General features: G+C 38.3%; 1 protein-coding gene across 1 annotated transcript; it reads right to left on the reverse strand.

The window, feature by feature from the left end:
* Positions 1-14,960: 14,960 nt before the first annotated feature.
* On the reverse strand, positions 14,961-17,473 carry LOC103429608 (transcription factor JUNGBRUNNEN 1-like). Its single transcript, XM_008367749.4, has 3 exons — positions 17,096-17,473; positions 16,204-16,526; positions 14,961-15,819 (listed from the first exon to the last, which is right to left on the reverse strand). Exons 1-3 carry the CDS (start codon positions 17,310-17,312, stop codon positions 15,370-15,372), a joined length of 990 nt encoding a protein of 329 aa, XP_008365971.1. The 5' UTR covers positions 17,313-17,473; the 3' UTR covers positions 14,961-15,369.
* Positions 17,474-17,863: the final 390 nt, after the last annotated feature.

Below are 17,863 nucleotides of genomic sequence, written 5' to 3' on the forward strand. Positions count from 1 at the left end.
AAGTCTAAGAAACAGACTATATTCACTCAGTCTACAATGGAATCAGAAATGATTGCATTAGCAACTGCTAGTAAAGAGGCAGCGTGGCTAAGAAACTTACTCTCTGACACTCTTTTATGGGAAAAACCTATACCAGCTGTTCTCATTCATTGTGATTGCACTGCAACTATTGCAAACGTTAAGAATTGATATTACAATGGTAAGAGACGTCAAATACGTCAAAACATAGCACAACCAGAGGGTTTATCTCTAATGGAGCTATTAGAGTGGATCATGTAAAGTCCGAGGATAATATTGTTAATCCTTTGATGAAATGATTAACTCGTGAAAAAGTTTGGAAAACCTCTAAAGGAATGGGGTTAAAGCCCTTGGATAGTTGAGTCATTTGTGATGGTAACCTAACCAATGGACTGGAGATCCCAAGAAATTGGTTCAAAAGGTAATAACAAGTCATGAAATGATATGAAGCCATGCTATGTTACTAGGAAATGTTATTTTAATTCTTTACAGAAGCATGACATCCTATAACAATTGAAATGATGAGTTTATAATACTTTTAATGAGAACTGTTTATACCATATTTAGGGCCTCGTATTTAGATCTTGTACAAATACTCAGGGGACTTAAATGTAATTATGTGATAAAGGAAGGGGCAAATATGTAATAAGTGAGGATTCCTTATTCTATAAAATGACCATTCACCCTCACAATTAGAGGAGGCCATTTCAGAGGCCAATTCCTAGGCCATCTCACCCTCTCTCAAAGCTCTCACTCTCAGAGCTCTCTCTCCCTTAGATAAATACATAATTAGTGTGGACGTAGCCCAAACCGTGGGGTGAACCACGATACATCTTGTGTTATTTATATTTCATGCAGATTCACGGCCGAATTTACGTTGTTCCAAGACCTCCGATTTTGTGCATCAACATTTGGCGCCGTCTGTGGGAATCGGTACAAAAAGTTGTGTCGGTTCTCTTTCATTTTTTCACCTCCGCCGTGGATCTGCAAAACCCACACAGAGACACAGACACAGAGTTATCCTTGCTCTCTCTCCAACACTGAGAATACCACCCTAGGCAAATAAAAAAACCATCAACAAACCATCAACACTTCAGCGACTATGGCTTCGACCCCCAAATCGACAGGTTCTGGAGGACGCAAGGTTCGACCCCCAAATCGACTACATTCAGCAAGAGAAAGATAGCATCAAAGCTATGGATTCCTGCACTCAACTGCCGGCCACAAATTCTGTTTAGAACTAGCTGCTTTAAACCACGAATTTTCTGGGGTTAATTTCTTTCAACACTTGACTCACTGGTTCTCTAACTTCTTCCACTGGTTCATCATCAGATCTGGACACAGCCTGAAATACTTCTCCACTGGTCCAGTTCCGTTTAATTGGAAGACGTCTCACTGGCGGTCTCGCAACCTGAGCTGTTTCTCTTGCAGGTCATTAGAGCGGACGTCGACGGCTGACAAGGTTAGAGGCTCGTAGCAGAAGGAAGTTTGTCAACAAGGTCAGAGGCTCGAGATTCCCAGAGATCAACCTCGATGACCTCGCCGTTGAGCTACTCGACTCCTCTGCCGACCGGAGACTATCGGTTGTGCGGAGCTTCAAAACTACTCCTACTGGCAGTACCTCGCGGAGGCGCGGAAGGTCGATGTCGAAGTAAGTCCGATCACATCAAGCTGCTATTCAGCTGGAGGTCGATGAGATCGGGGCACAGCTTGCTCAGAAAGGTTTTAAAGTCACAGCTTGCTCCAAATTCTCTCAAAAAAGACGATCGCCATGTTTTTGAGGTTGTTTGATAAATACCCAGATGCCGGAGGCTTGGAATCCGGATACTGCAACCATTAAAAAACATGAAAGAAAGCAAGATTTACCGCTTCTACTTTTGGTTCGACCACCGTTTCAGCTTTCTGTACAATATCACTAGTAGCGGTAGGCTCTGGAGTTGGTTTTGCAGGTGCAGGAAGATTCTTGCTAACAGTTACTGGCAGAGAAGTTGTCTCATTTGGTTCATGGTGCTCGACGCCTCTGCCTTACTAATCTGCTACACCATGCTCCAGAAGGTCTCTCGTAGTTTCGCTTTCGTTATTCAACAGCTTGGTACAGAGCTCCGCAACACTATCTGTCTATTTTACCTGGTTCTTCGAGCTTTAGACACTGTCGAGGATGATACAAGCATTGAAACAGATGTTAAAGTCCCTATCTTGTTAGCATTTCATTGGCATATATATGATCCCGATTGGCATTTTGCATGTGGTACAAATAATTACAAAGTTCTCATGGACGAGTTCCATCATGTTTCAATTGCTTTTTTGGAACTCGAGGAAAGAGAGACAAGAGCCACGATAATTGATGGTCTTGCTGGTGTTGTGGTGATGAAGGCACAAGGAAGTCGATAAAGAGAGAGATGAGGGGAGAGAGTCATATAAAGAGGTCAGTGGAAAAGGAAAAAACAAAAGTAATGACCATGTGCTCACGGCTTTCATGCAGGTGGAATCATTCCCTTTTATAGTTGGTGTACACCAGCTTGTGTTCAAACAAAGGAAAAAGAAAAAAAAGGAGGAAACATATATACCAAAGCTGCTTATATCAGTGCAGATCTTGTCGGCAAGGTTGAAAGAAATATTCTCGAGGATGACCCAAGAAACCCAGTTGTGATAACTGATAATTGCCTGCGCACTTCCTCAACCAATATGGAAGCGTTGTCTGCCATCTGCCAAAAAAGGGAAAAGAGAAAAGCAAAAGCAAGGAATAAACACCCCACCAGAATGATGTGATTTACTTTTCTTGGCAGATGTATGATGTGATTTATTTTTCTTATCTTTTGAAGACATCTGTATAAACCCCATCAGAAGGTAATAAAAAAACGGCAAAGCCCAAAATAAATGGGCTGGAATGTTGTGTAGAGGGCGAAGACCCATAAGCCCAAAATAGCTTCAACCAGGTGATTAAAAGTACGCCCAGTACTCCAAAATTATTTGGCAACTTGCTGCTATTAGCACCAACCAGGTGATCAAAAGTACGCCCAGTACTCCAAAATTATTCGGCAACCTACTGCTATTACAACCAACCAGGTGATCAAAAGTACGCCAAGTACTCCAAAATTATTCGGCAACCTGCCGCTATTACCACCAACTAGGTATTGAAATGTATAACTCGTACTCTAAATATCATTTGGCAACTAGCCATTCATGCTACCAACCAGGTGATGAAATGTACAACTCGTACTCTAATATCATTTGGCAACTAGCCATTCATACCACCAACCAGGTGATGAAATGTACAACCCATACTCTCCTTCATGCCACCAACTAGGTGATCAAAAGTACGCCAAGTACTTCAAATTATACATGAGCATTACTCATGTCAATCATACATAAACATGCATGAGCATCACTCATATCAATCATACATAAACATTCATGAGCATCACTCATGTCAACATTCATGAGCATCACTCATGTCAACATCCATGAGCATCACTCATGTCAATTAACATAAACATTCATGAGCATCACTCATGTCAATCAGCTTCAAAAACTTCATTTACAAAAGCTCTAGCTTCAAAAGCTTCATTTACAGAGCTCCAACTTCAAAGCTTCACTTGCAAAGCTTCACCTAAAAAGCTTCAGTGCAGGGTATACAAATACCGCCTCCAAACAACCGCCACTTCGGCCCATACATGAATTCAATTTGAAGTCTCCAGCCAACAGACTCTATTGACCGAAGACTTGGGGGACTACACTATACACCATATATTGGGCCTTAAATGGGCCTCATGAAAAATACTTGGGGAACTTAGCCCATTATCTATGTAATGAGGAGTGAGCCCTTATTCTATAAAAGGGACTCCCTCACTTTCATTAAAGAGCACTCATGAAAAATACTTAGGGGACTTAGCCCATCACTTATGTATTGAAGAGCGAGCCCTTATTTTATAAAAGGGACTCTCTCACCTTCGTTAGAGAGCATCGCCGCCAGCTGAGCAATCGCCTCGCCGCAAGCATCAACTCTAGCACATTATCTATGTATTGAGGAGCGAACCCTTATTTTATAAAAGGGACTCCCTCACCATCATTAGAAGAACATCGCCGCCATCTGAGCAACCGTCTCGCCGCGAGCATCAACTCTTAGCCCATCACTTATGTATTGAGGAGCGAGCCCTTATTCTATACAAGGGACTCCCTCACCTTTAACGCCACAAGCCGAGCCAACCAAGGCAACATAATCCATGAGCCGAGCAGCTTTGTAGCATGTGCTACTTCTAGTTGAGCATCATTTCAGATTGAGCACCACATCATATCGAGCATTAGTTCAAGACAACATCTAGTTACTTCAGCCCACACATGGACTGAATTTCAAGTCTCCAGCCAAAAGACTCTCTTGATTGAAGACTTGGGGGACTACTGTTTATACCATATTTAGGGCCTCGTATTTAGATCTCGTACAAATACTCGGGGGACTTAAATGTAATTATGTGAAAGGGGTAAATATGTAATAAGTGAGGAGTCATTATTCGATAAAGGACCCCTCACCCTCATAATTAGGGGAGGCCATTTCAGAGGCCAATTCCTAGGCCCTCTCACCCCCTCTCAAAGCTCTCACTCTCAGAGCTCTCTCTCCCTCAGAAAACTACATAATCAGTGTGGACGTAGCCCAAACCTTGGGGTGAACCACGATACATCTTGTGTTATTTACATTTCATGCAGATTCACGGTCGGATTTACGTTGTTCCAAGACCTCCGGTTTTGTGCATCAACAAGAACTATACTCTTCTATTGGGTGGGACATCTAGCTGTAGGAATGTCCTTGATAGTTTCACCTATGTGATGATGAAGGTGAGGCTGCCTACTATGAGGTTTAAGGGCAAACTTCTTAGCATTATCACTAAACCGAGATACAAGCACAAGACCAGAATGTGCTAGCTTCAAATTTCACGCTAGAAGAGTTATGTGTGCTTTGTTGTCAGAGGTAGAGTTCAAAACCAAGTGTTACTCTTGTTGTTCTGAAGCAATGACATTATGTACTGGTTCAAGTCGAATAACACATATGCTTAGGCATATCTTTATAACATGAATGCTCAATGAACATGTTTTGTTTTTAATGAACAAATGGGGGATTGTTGGAACCTTGTGTTTATTTAAAAACTAGTTATAATTTTATTCAGCAACTAGCTCTCCTATTTTTATGGATGACCACTTCTTTTTTATTAAACAGATTTTGTTTTGAAGATAAAAGTAAAGACCTAGTCTTCCTCAACTAAGTGATCACTTCCAGATTTTTAAGCCTGATTCTTAGGCCACATTTTCTTCAACCTCTTCGACGTTAACTTTGGGTTTTCTGTATAAATATAAGGACATCTTTTTAGTCGAAGTATAAGAGACAAAAAGTTGAAAAAAAAGCCTAGCTAAAAACATTGAGCATTCTGAGCAGTTGGAGAGTGATAGTTTTTGGACTTTCCTCAGTACAAGGGAGAGTCTAGACAAAAGGATTTTGGGCTGTTTTATCCTGGGGACGGCATGGTGTTGTTTGAACTACTTGCACACATTGGGTAGAGCCACAAAACGTCTTAAAGAAAGCGACATTGTTGGCGACTCAACCCAAGACAAATTTTCATTTTTATGTTCTTCATTCTCTGGTAATATTGTTCCTGTTTTTATTGTGCAACATCTTTAACAATTATCATGGAATGACTTGTAGGCTTGCAGCCTTGCTCCACTGGAATTGCAGCCTTGTTCACTAGAACCATGTAAGAAGCTGTTATATAGGAAGGCTTATTTTAATTTCTTCTTATTTCTTATGATGGGAAACTTATGGTAGTTTTTTTTTTTTTTTTTTTTTTTTTTTTTTTTTTTTGGGAAACTTGTGGTAGTTTTGTTTTTTGGTTGTGTTCTTTTCTTGCGAATTATTGTTTTGTGTTTTCTTAAAGACTGCAAAGCTGAAAATATTTGTTAAGTTTCTTCTCTCTGTGGTTCTATCTTCTTTGTAATTGTTTGAGCTTAATTATCGTCAACATCTCATGTCTCGGATCCTTCCCGATAGAAAGGGTCCAAGACCATTTTTTTCGGTATCGATTACGAAGCTATTTATGTCAATGTCTCGGCTGATGATAGATTGTTGGGAGAGATCTAGTCGTTTGGGACAAGGATAAGTTCCTTGTGCAATTAACGTCGGATCAATATAAATTCTTACGTTATTGTGGATTTTTGTATTTGTCATGTTTATATATGTTGTTTCAGTAGAACACGTGGATTTAGAGCAATGCATGTATTCAGACGATCTTCCACAACATAGATAAGATGATTGATGGTTTCTATAGTACCTAGCAATATCCTAAACTTGGAAACAAACTTTGGGGAGAGGATCACATGAGCTTTAATTCAAGTAAGGTGCCCTGTGAAATATTTATGCTCTACTAGCATCCCTAGATTATAAAAGCTTTCTCTTTTTCTTTTGAGTTTGACGATTCGGTATACGTGTTTTCCCAGCAGTCTAAGGGCTTGTTTGGTATTGCTGTGCTTTGAAAAAAACTGCTGTGAGAATAAGCGGCTATGTTGTGAGAATAAGCGGTTGTGAAATAAATCAGCAGAGTGTTTGGTAAACTTTTTTGTAAAAGTGCTTTTGGAAAAAAAAGCAGTCTGATAATGGGTCTTTTCATTAAAGGAGCACTGTAGCTCCGTGTGCTTTGAAAAAAAAACCAGTTTTCCAACACTGCAAATAGCAGCTTCAACTTTTTCCTTTGATTTCAGCTTATTCTCACAGCAGCTTCCAAAATAAGCCCTTTTTTTTCAGTTTACCAAACACCTAAAACCCTCACAACTTTTTTTCATGGGTGCTTTTTTTTAAGCACCTCACTCCCAAACCACCCATAAGTCTAGATTATGTCCCCTTTCAAGTCACTCTAGGTAGATATACTCATATACATACACACATACACATGCAACTAATTCTTTCTATTGCTATAATCAATAATGAAATTGTATAGTAGACAACTGGTGCCAATCATATAGCACGATTACAACAATAACCAAGTTGAATGTATAAATCCTAGAACGCCAAGTTTTCCATTAGCTCAAGTACTCCATATCTTTTTTTATAGTTTTTCAAAGTCTTTTTAGGTCTTCTTCTATCCCTTTTGCCTTGAGTATCCGTCTCGTAGTCACATCTTCTAATGAGAGCATCTATAGGTATTCCGTTCACGTGTCTGTGAACACGGAAAATTTCCTGAAACGAAAGAGACAAGAACAACGTGCACAAAATAATATTTGTATTTGATGATTTTGGGTTACAATCTCTCTCAAATTTGATCCTCTGATTCGATCTCCGTAAGGTGTTGATTTGTGGATGTTTCGTTGATCCAAGGGCCGTCGAGGCTTGATCTTGGATGAACTGTTGGAAGTTTCTTCAAGGGGTCGTGGGCTTGATCTTTGAATGTGGATTTGAGCGGATCTTCAAGGAGCCGTTAGGGCTTGATCTTGAGGATGAGTGTTTCTTCAAGGGTCGTTAAGGTTTGATCTTGAATAACGGTGATGAACGGATCTTCAAGGGCTTTTGGGCTTGATCTTGAAGAACGGTTGGATGTGTGGATTTGTTGATGTTTGTTGATCCAAGGGCCGTCGGGGCTTGATCGTAGATAAACGGATGATGAACGATGGTGCTTTCTTCAAGGGCCGTCGGGGCTTGATCTTGAATTGGTGGAAGTTCTTCAGGGGCCTTTGGGGCTTGATCTTGAATTGGTGGATTGTTGATCCAAAGGCCGTCGGGGCTTGATCTTGGGATGAACAGTTGTGTGGATTTATTGATGTTGTTGATCCAAAGGGCTGTTGGGGCTTGATCTTAGGATGAACAGTTGTGTGGATTTGTTGATGTTGTTGATCCAAACGGCCGTTGGGGCTTGATCTTAGGATGAACAGTTATGTGGATTTGGTGATGTTGTTGATCCAAAGGGTCGTTGGGGCTTGATCTTAGGATGAACCGTCGGGGCTTGATCTTAGGATGAACAGTTATGTGGATTTGGTGATGTTGTTGATCCAAAAGGGCCGTCGGGGCTTGATCTTAGGATGAACAGTTGTATAGATTTGTTGAACACTTTCTTCAAGGGCCGTCGAAGCTTGATCTTGAATTGGTGGAAGTTCTTCAAGGGCCGTTGGGGCTTGATCTTGAAGGAGGAATTTCTTCAAGAGCCGTTGGGGCTTGATCTTGAAGGAGGATTTGACGAAGAACGAAGAGGGCTTTCTTGATCCTTCGGGATTTGCTTGAATTTGGGAGGTTGGATGCTTGAAAGCTTTAGAGTTTCAAAGCTTCAAGGATTTTGGATGTGTGGGGAGTATTCTCTTCCATTTTGGGAGTAGAGAAATGTATTTGTGAATTGGTTCCTTGATTCTTTGATGGAGGAGCCTATTTATAGGCTTTGGGAACAAATCACCACCATTCATTTGTTTTGGTGGATGTTGTAGGTGAATTTTGGTGGATATTGTAGGTGAAACTTGGTGGATGTTTGTAGGTGAAACTTGGTGGATGTTGTAGGTGAACTTAGTGTATGATGTAGGTGAAGTGAATGAAGGTTGTAATTTTAATACAATGGTCAACATTTATTTCACCAAAATTTCAATGTTTACAAATGTAATCTTAATGCAATGGCTAACATTTATGCCACCGAAATTTCAATGTCTACAGTGTCCAAACCTTCTTGACTGATTTTCTCTCATCTTATTTTCAATTGCGACCACTCCTATGCATGGTCTAAAATATTCATAATATCCCGATATTTCCATCGAAATTTCCGTGTTTTTGAACTATCGATATTTTTTTAGACTACTGATATTTCCGATATCATCGGTATTTTAGACCTTGCTAAGTCACTCATGTATCTTACCATGCAATGTATAAAGTGTAAAATATTGTACTAATTCATTATATATAAATGATTATGGTGTGTTTAAACTTCTTTCATTAATTACTACATGATGCGAAAAATAAGTTAACACACAAATTAAACCCTCTTTTTGACAATTGTAGTATAGATGTAAGTAGGGTATCGTTCTAGGCCGGGGATTAGGAGGGATTGCTAATCTATTCTAAATTAATTTAAAAATATTAAACAAGACTCAAGGACACAAAACTAGGCTAAAAACTCTAATAACTTGAAACACACTTAGAATGACTCAAAATAATGAAAACAATCAAATTAGACACTAGGAACTGAAATGGACGGAAATTGAATTAAAAGACTAACAACAATGAAAATTAACTAAATAATATAATTTAATAATGGGGGGGATTTGGTTTTGACGAGAAGTAAATTAAACTTAAATAAATTACAGAATTGACAAAAGCATGAAATTAAGGTGAAAGGATAGGTGACGGACTAGCTAGAGGGTTCTTCTCCACACATGACACATATGCAACCTAAATTGATTTTCAGTTGTTCTTTCAATAAATTGTAAATCACAATACTTCAGATTAACCGTGAACAGCACTTTTTTAATCTTCAAGTTTTCCTTAAGTTATTGGGTTGGATGATTGCATACAACAACCCAAAACATTCCCTACACGTTCCCTACATGAATTGCATAATAGAGATACAAGCAAGAATCATTAAGTTCTATGAAAAACATAAGCATTGACGAGGCACTCGTTACTATGATTTGCATGAAACTTATGCCAAGAATTTACTTAACGTGATTGTGACTAGCAACCTTCACTACTTGTGAATATAAGTTCATAACGATTAGGTGAAATTCACTTATATTCTAGCATCAAATTCATGCATGTAAATTAAGTATGCATTCTTAATCGACATACAAAAATAAGTTATCAATCAAGCAGTTAAGCAAATTAAATCACAACTCAGAAATCACAACTGAAGGTAATCAATTCATATTACAAATATATTCATGGCTTTGAATTAACCTCTAGCCAAAATAAATTTAGTTACACATTATTAAAAACAGAAATAAAATATAAATTTAGAAAGATTTAACCGAGAATAGATGATCTGCTGCGTTCGTGCCCACGCTGCCCTTGCTGCTCCCCGCGTCACAGTCTTCTTCTTTTTTTCTGCTTTGCCCAAGGGCAGCTTTCCTTTCCTGCCCACAGTCTCTGCACCTCTTCCCCTTGCTTGCGTCTGTCTCTCGCTGCCAAAGGCAGCACCTATTCTATCTCTCTCTACTGACTACTCTCCTGCTCACCTCCCTCACGCTTCTTTTATTCTCTTATTCCTTTCTGGTCCGTCTCTGACTCCCTCCAGCTGCCAAAGCAGCTCCTTTTCCTTCTCAATTATGTCGTGTCCCTGACCTCCCACTTCTCTCTATTCTTTATTATTTTTCTTTTCTCCACTTCTTGCGCACTACCGTGTGGACTCCTCAATTTTTGCTGCTTTTTCTATTTTATTTTCTTTTTCTTCCCGGCTGCCAAAGCAGCCTACCTCCCCTTTGGAATCTTTGCACGCTTTGGCAATTGGATGGTGGTTGCAATGGGGTTGTTAATATGACATTATCAGCATGTGAAGCCAAAGTTATGATTGGAAACATGTGGGAAAAGTCGACGATAATCATATGGGGAAGATGATTAATTCCTGACTTACTCGGCAGCTTCACGTCCCATGAGGCATATAAATTTATTGGGAAGAACTCTTACCATTCTGAAATTGTAATAATAACTTGTTTATAAAATGTACATTAGTATTATCATGTGACAATAAAAGGTAAATTTGCATAACAGATCCTATAAACACAAAAATAACGTAAATAGCTCAAAATATAAGGAACTAACTAAGAAAAGACGAGTGAATTCGAAGTAAAAATATATATAAATATGATCCGATCACTACATATTTTCTACACTCATAATATTTGCCAGCTTGCTATATAATCAACTTAAATCAGTTATATTTATCATGCAATGCATTTCCTTCCAATTTTTTGTGATAAACTAATAGATAATTGACTAAATAAACATCCTGCAAAGTTTCAATAAAAATTTCCAAGTTTTTCTTACAATTTCCGTAGTTTTTATTCAATTTTTATCGATATCGATAATATCCCGATATTTCCATCGAAATTTCCGTGTTTTTGGACTACTGATATTTTCGATATCATCGATATTTAATACCTTGCTCCTATGTACAAGTTGGATGGATGAAGTCCTACATGATTAATTCTCAATTTCCTTTTTCTAAGGTCTTTCTCTGCTTACATGTTGCCCAAGTATGTTTACATTTTACAGTCCTTAATGATGTAGGCTAGTCTCTGCAATCCTGTCATCTAGTAGCCTTGAAGGTCCCTATTGGTAAGTGTGTTGTCGTGCATGACACTCAAAGGGAGACTTCAAAGAGTTGGCTTCCTGACACCATTGAATTGGGTATGACCCAATGATAGAACATATTATGGGCATCCTGGAGAGCCCATAATACATGTCATGGGTGATTCGGAGAGCCCATAATCTATTGGCGGGCCAAAGGCCCATTACCTAAGGGCAAACTCAAGTCTTATTTTCTTAAGGTAATATGTGGTCTGCTTATGAAGTCAAGGATAAAACTGTCATATTACGCATGTAGTTCATGTGTTCTTCTCTTATTAGATGTAGTTAATTTATGTTTTCACATACACTACTATTAATAAATGACCCCTTTTATTAGGGACGGAGCACTTAAAAACAAAAGTGGAGCCAAAGCTAGGATAATTATTTAATTTTGTGGTACTGTTCTACCACGTTGTCTATGATACTTCCATTTAAAATTTGATGTGTGGACCATTTTACTCACTTTGACTTATAATTTAATTTAAGGAATTGAAAATAAATTATAGGGTAAATCTTAGTTTACTACCCTTAAGTTTCGTGGGTTTCAACATTTGGTATATGAAGTTTTTTTTATCCCAAAGTCATACCTAAAGTGTTAATTTTAGGACAGTCTCATACATCCGTTAATTTGGCTATTAAATCAGTCGTTAACTGATGATATGATGCTCACGTGGACAATAACTAGGCGCCACGTGTTAATATGGGGCCCACATGAATATTAAAATATTACAAAAAATTAAAAAAAAAAATTCTGGGCACCCACCTATTCCCCATCCCTTCTCTTCCCTGCACCCATTCTCCTCGCACACCCACCCATTCCCCTTCTTTTCTCTCCCTTCTCTCCTCTGCACCCACGCACCTCGCACACCCACCCACCCACCTCAAATCAAACCACAAAAAAAAAAAAATCACAAATTTCCCAACAAATTTTCCTACCATCCAAACACCCTTTGTTTTTCCCTCTCTCTCTCCTGGGTTTTATTTGTATCCCTTATATCCCACACTTTCTCATGCTTTCTGGGAAAAAATTTCATCTTCAAATCTTCAACATAAGGCAATAGAAAGGTATGCCGCCTCATTGGGATCCGCCAACTCCGTTCGTCTAGAGCTTCCAAAGGATTCAAATCGCAGTTGGTTTAGAGAAGGAGATCTTTGTGATGAACAGCGATTTGGGATTGGATGGAAAATCAGATGCCACTGGAGAGCCCGAGGAAGCTAGAGCTAGGGTTTCCAAAGGCAGCATTGGTAAAAATAGAGCTAGGGTTTCGCCAATGAAGCTCGATTCGGGGAGTGAGGCTAGCGGAAGATCTGAGGAGGATAGGGCTAGGGTTAGTACGGAGAGTGAAGTTGGAAATGTAGATAAAGTGATGGAATCGAATGGTTCTGGAAGCATGGTGGAGGAGTGAAGTTTCCCTCGAGTCTCGCAGGGTCGGAGAGAGAGAGGGCAGATGGGTGGGTTAGCGGGGAGGGTGGGTGCAGAGGAGAGAAGGGAGGGAGAATGAGGGGAATTGGTGGGTGTGCGGGGAGGATGGGTGTAGGGAAAAGAAGGGAGGGAAAGAAGGGAGGGAGAAGAAGGGAGGGGGTCGGGAGGATGGGGGAATGAGTGGGTTCCTTGATTTTTTTTTTTATATTTTAATTTTTTAATATTCACATGGACCTCATATTGACATGTGGTGTTCGGTCGTCATCAGTTAACAGATGATTTAATAATCAAACTAACGGATGTATGAGACAGTCCCATAATTAAAATTTTAGGTATGATTTTGGGACGAAAAAAACTTCATGTACCAAATGTTGAAAAGCACGAAACTTGAGAGTAGTAAACTGAGATTTACCCTAAATTATATTGATGGTATCGCAGGTGCTGAAGCAGCGGCGGAAGCGCTTGGAAAACATAGTGGGGAGGTGGGGGTCTTTGATGATCGTGAGGTCAAGGTCGCCATGCAGGTAGGTCACTAGCTTCAATGTCTTTCCGGGCCATTGCTTCGTGGGTCAGTGTTCAAAACTGTAATTCCGTGGTACCAGATTTGCTAGGTTTGTGGTGGGTGTGAATAGTGATAACTGGCTGGGTTTTTGGGGTTTGGCGCTGCTTGCTTGCAGGCAGAGGAGATGGGAGTTGCAGAGAGAACTGGTAGAGCCTGGGAGGGAGGGATTTGGGGGATTTTAAAATCCCGTGAAAACCATGGCAAGCAGGCAAGTGGATTGGAGCCTTGGAAGGAAAAGAAAGGGAAAGAAGAAAGGGAAAGTCGACAACCATGGCGACTAATACCAGTCAAGTGGGGTTGGAGCTGTGGAGGCTGAGGATGGATGGTAATTTGTCGGGGATGGAGGGTAGTCGCCGGAATATTATTTAAGTATATAATTTATTTTTAATTCCTTAAAATAAATTTTAAATCTAGCTGTGAGTAAAATGGTTACAGTATTACCTAATTATTTCTCCAAAGTCCACCCCCAACCAAACCCCCCAAACCAGTATCACCAAAACTCATTCACGCTATGTAATTTCATGCTTTTGGAAGATAACATCTAATAAAATAATCCTTCTGCCCGTAGTGATGGTAATTTGTGCCTCTCAAATTGAAGAAAAACTTATGCAGGACTTAACTTGCCACTGATTTTTTTGAATGACACTCAATTATCATTCAGAACTTGCTATAAACTAAAATCGAAAAAAGTAAAAGATTTATCATCTCAAACTCACCTCCTCCCTCTCTCCTTCCTTCCTTTCTAAATAATAAAAGGAAAACCATTATGAAGGGGGAGAGACTAAGCACGGTTGTTGTAGAGGGAATAAGAAGAAAAATTCACTTATGGAGCGAATCTTTAACTAATGGATCCTCAGTAGTGAGTGTGCGGATGGAGATGGATTCATTTTTGTATCTTTTAGTTTTAAATAAGCTTTTAGTTTTTATATATTTTAATATTTTGAAAATTTTCAAATAAAAATTAAATTTAATGTTTAACAAATGACACATAACTTTTTCTCCTCGAACAGAATTAGCAAAAACAAAAGAGGAAAGCCACCAAAGTTTCACACAATCTCTTTTTAGACTTAAGCTAATAGTCAATAGAACTCAATAACAACTAAGAAATAAATCATATTTAGTCAAACAATTTGTGTGTATTGTTTATAAACTTGTATAGTTCATCCATGACTCGGAGCTTAAATTGGTCAAGGTTTGAATTTGTTAAATGTTGAACATAAAATAAGACATTAAGGCGAGTGGCTGGGACATTGAGAGACTAGTGGAGGCATAAGCCCCTCTTACTTTTTTTCTTAACACGTGTGTTAAATAGTTAATTGTTTTGGGAGAAAAAAAATAGGTAGGGATCGAACTCGTACCATGGTTTTTTATTTAGAAAATAAAGTATTTCAATTGTTTGAATACAAAGCAAAATACTCTAATACCACATAATTTAAGTTTTTAACTCCGCCCCTTCTTCATCCTTATATTAAGCTCTTGCATTTTATATATGTTATATAAACAAATATAAGTTTACCTAAAATAGAAAAAAAATATAAAGGTTTTTTTAATGTTGAGTTTTCAAGTGGCATAAAAACAACTAAGCTCATTTTCTTTGCGAGTAATGCTAGAGACATCACATATCTATATTACATTATTTTACTTATTTTATATGGAATAAAATCAATAATCAATCAGATAAATTCGTTAATTAACATGACATGTACACATCACTTATCACGTCAAATGGTACACAAATATGATACAAAAATATAATCTACATAACATTTTCCTTTATTAATTTGCAGCAGCCCACGAGGGACTTTACCATTTTTCTTCTTCTTCTCGATTGCATGCGTGTGCACTAGATCCTAAATAGATATATAAATACAATATTTAGAACATCCAAATTTTGTAGACAAAGAAACAACAAAATTATTTAGAAAACCATATACATAACCACCATAACATGAACTGAATGGTCTTAGACTGTCTAGGAGTGAAAAGGTCAACGAAAAAAAAAGTTAAAACACTAATGAACCAAACATGAACTCCTACTAGTACACTTACACACTGCACTATATATGAATTCATTTACACAAGAAACGCCGTCGGATCAAAAGCAAGCTGTTGTACGACTGATCTAAGCTCATCCCAATTTTCATTCAAAAGATCGTCCTCAAGATCTTGAAACGAAAAATTTGAGAACGTTTCCATGTACGGATGCGTTGAAGCAGGCTGCTGCATGTTGGAGCTCAACTGGCCTACTGCATGCGGATGCAACTGGTGACTTCCATCAATAATGTTGTTAGTATTGTTGGTATGATTCACAACAGGCTTCTTCTCCTCGTAGCAAATGTCTGAAGCACCGAAGCTGATGTAAGTGTTAGATTGATCGAGATGATCTTTTTGATCGGTAGTGAAACTTTTGGAGTTTACGGTGTCCGTTGGATGACGTTTAGCTGCAGATAGATATCTCCAATCTGGGGTGTACTTTTTGTAGGAAACATTTCTCTTGAATATCCGACACAGTGTCCATATTTCCTGATACAAGTGAAACCATGACATTCATCAAAACATAAGCCTTTATATATGGTCAAACGGAAAGGGAAAAATGAAATTTTTATTTTTAGATTCAGGGTTTGTCACGTATATATGGACATAACTAATTACTGGTTTATTACTAATGTTAATTTCAGAAATTTTCTTGAACTCACTTGTAATTATACATAGTTAGGTAAAATTATCACAATTAAACTGTGAATCTGAACTATTGATCATGTTGATTTTTGCCTAAATTCTACGCTTCATGTTTGCAGTTTGACAATACAAGTCTCGAGAGAAAGTGTTTCCCAGCATGAACAAAATTTTTAATTTGTAAATGAAAAAGGGTCGAAAAAATTACAACTATTCAGATTTTTCACTTACAGCTTCTTGTTGAGGATCAGTATTCATATTCTTAGTGTTAGAGCTTCGGTTCTTGTATTCATTCAAACTGGAAGGATTAGGAAGGCGAAACTCGTGCATCATCCAATCGGTTTTGCTGCCTTTGCCTGCACTTCCACGGTAGTAAACCAATGTTTTCTTTAGGCCAATGCAGTCATGGCCTTCTCCTCTGTGGGAATGTATTGGCTTGTCGATTCCAGTTGCCTTCCAAAATCCAGAGCCTGTTACTCTGTTGGGTCTGATGCTGTTCTTGTACTTTCTCCCTCTTTTGCAGAAGAAGTACCATTCCTTATCTCCTGCGGCTTCTGCACACATAAATACTAACGTTAATCACAAATTACAGTTAACCCGTATATATTTGTATCCGAAAAATTTTATGCTTGAAGCTACCTAGCTGAACTTAATAAAGTTAAGCTTACATGTAAACTAAAGTATTACAGAAATTTTTTGCTGATCATAAACTATTAGTAACATTTTTTTATAGTATAACTGTAGTAGTTAAATTTAAGAACTAGTACTGGGAAATAGTGCAACCAATATATTATGGGAACTTTAACGAAAAGCTTCCGGTACTGTTTACTTTAATGAAAAATCATATTTTTACACTAAAAAGTGAATCATGGTACTATTCACTTTACTCTTTATTTTGTCCTTATCGTTAAAACTCAAAGTTTCAAGCCATTTTCATTAGTTTTCATATATATTATAGGCCACTTTTTGCTCAGCATCTTTTGAGTTTTTGGAGCAATTAACCCAAGCCAACTTCTTCTCTTCTACTTTCTTTTCCAAGTACGAGAGATTTAAAGAGAAAATAGCAAACATTAACTAGAACTTTATCAAAAATAAATTAATAAGGGCATATATATGTTCATACTTGGAAGATCCCAAGGATCATGCTTGTAGATATCAATTGATTTGATGAGCTCTAAGCTTATCGGCTTCTTCTGAATCTTCCGACGAAGATAGAAGTCTACAAGTTCTTCATCTGTTGGGTGAAACCGAAATCCTGGTAGTTGGACATCATCTTCATCATCAGTATACTGGTGATCATCCTTATCGCTAGGACTATAATATGTGCTATCCATCTCCATATATCGATCTTCTTCAAGCTCGATCTAGCTCTTCCTCAACCTCAACAGACCGGTAGTTAATTAATCAGCGGTGTGTTTTTCTCTCTTTCCCAGTGCAGGAATCAAACGATGATTTAACTGTTTGAAATATGGTGCATAAGAAAGCTTCGATGGTTTAGGATGAAGACTCATGGGCCTAGCTTTCTGGATATTTATAAGCTTAAGAAAGTCATCGCAAATGGTTTCACTAGGTCAAGTCTTGAAGTTTGACTTTGGCTTAGCCAAAAGCCTCCAATATTTTGTCTTAAGGTCACCATTTGAGACCAAACCCTCGTACACACAACTGAACTTTGGCTACCCAATGATAAGTAGGAACTCTTACTTAAAATTCTTAGTGTTCAAATTACAAAGTTTTATGCTTATAATCAGAACCGTTCATATTATGAATCACTCCGTAAAGATTATCTCTATAAAAAGTAAAAAATAAGGTCGTTTAGTCAATCAATTGTAACAAATACATAGACGATTCATAATACTTTTTTCAATTCCGTTTATCTAATTTTTACAGTTTA

Source organism: Malus domestica, chromosome 10, assembly GCF_042453785.1.
Source record: "Malus domestica chromosome 10, GDT2T_hap1".
Lineage (NCBI taxonomy): Eukaryota > Viridiplantae > Streptophyta > Magnoliopsida > Rosales > Rosaceae > Malus > Malus domestica.

Coding starts and splice junctions, on each gene's coding strand:
- LOC103429608 (XM_008367749.4), bottom strand. CDS start 17,312: ATGGAGATGGATAGCACATATTATAGTCCTAGCGATAAGGATGATCAC. Junction 16,527..17,095: donor TGATCCTTGGGATCTTCCAA/GTATGAACATAT, acceptor TTATGTGTGCAG/AAGCCGCAGGAGATAAGGAA. Junction 15,820..16,203: donor CTGATCCTCAACAAGAAGCT/GTAAGTGAAAAA, acceptor CACTTGTATCAG/GAAATATGGACACTGTGTCG.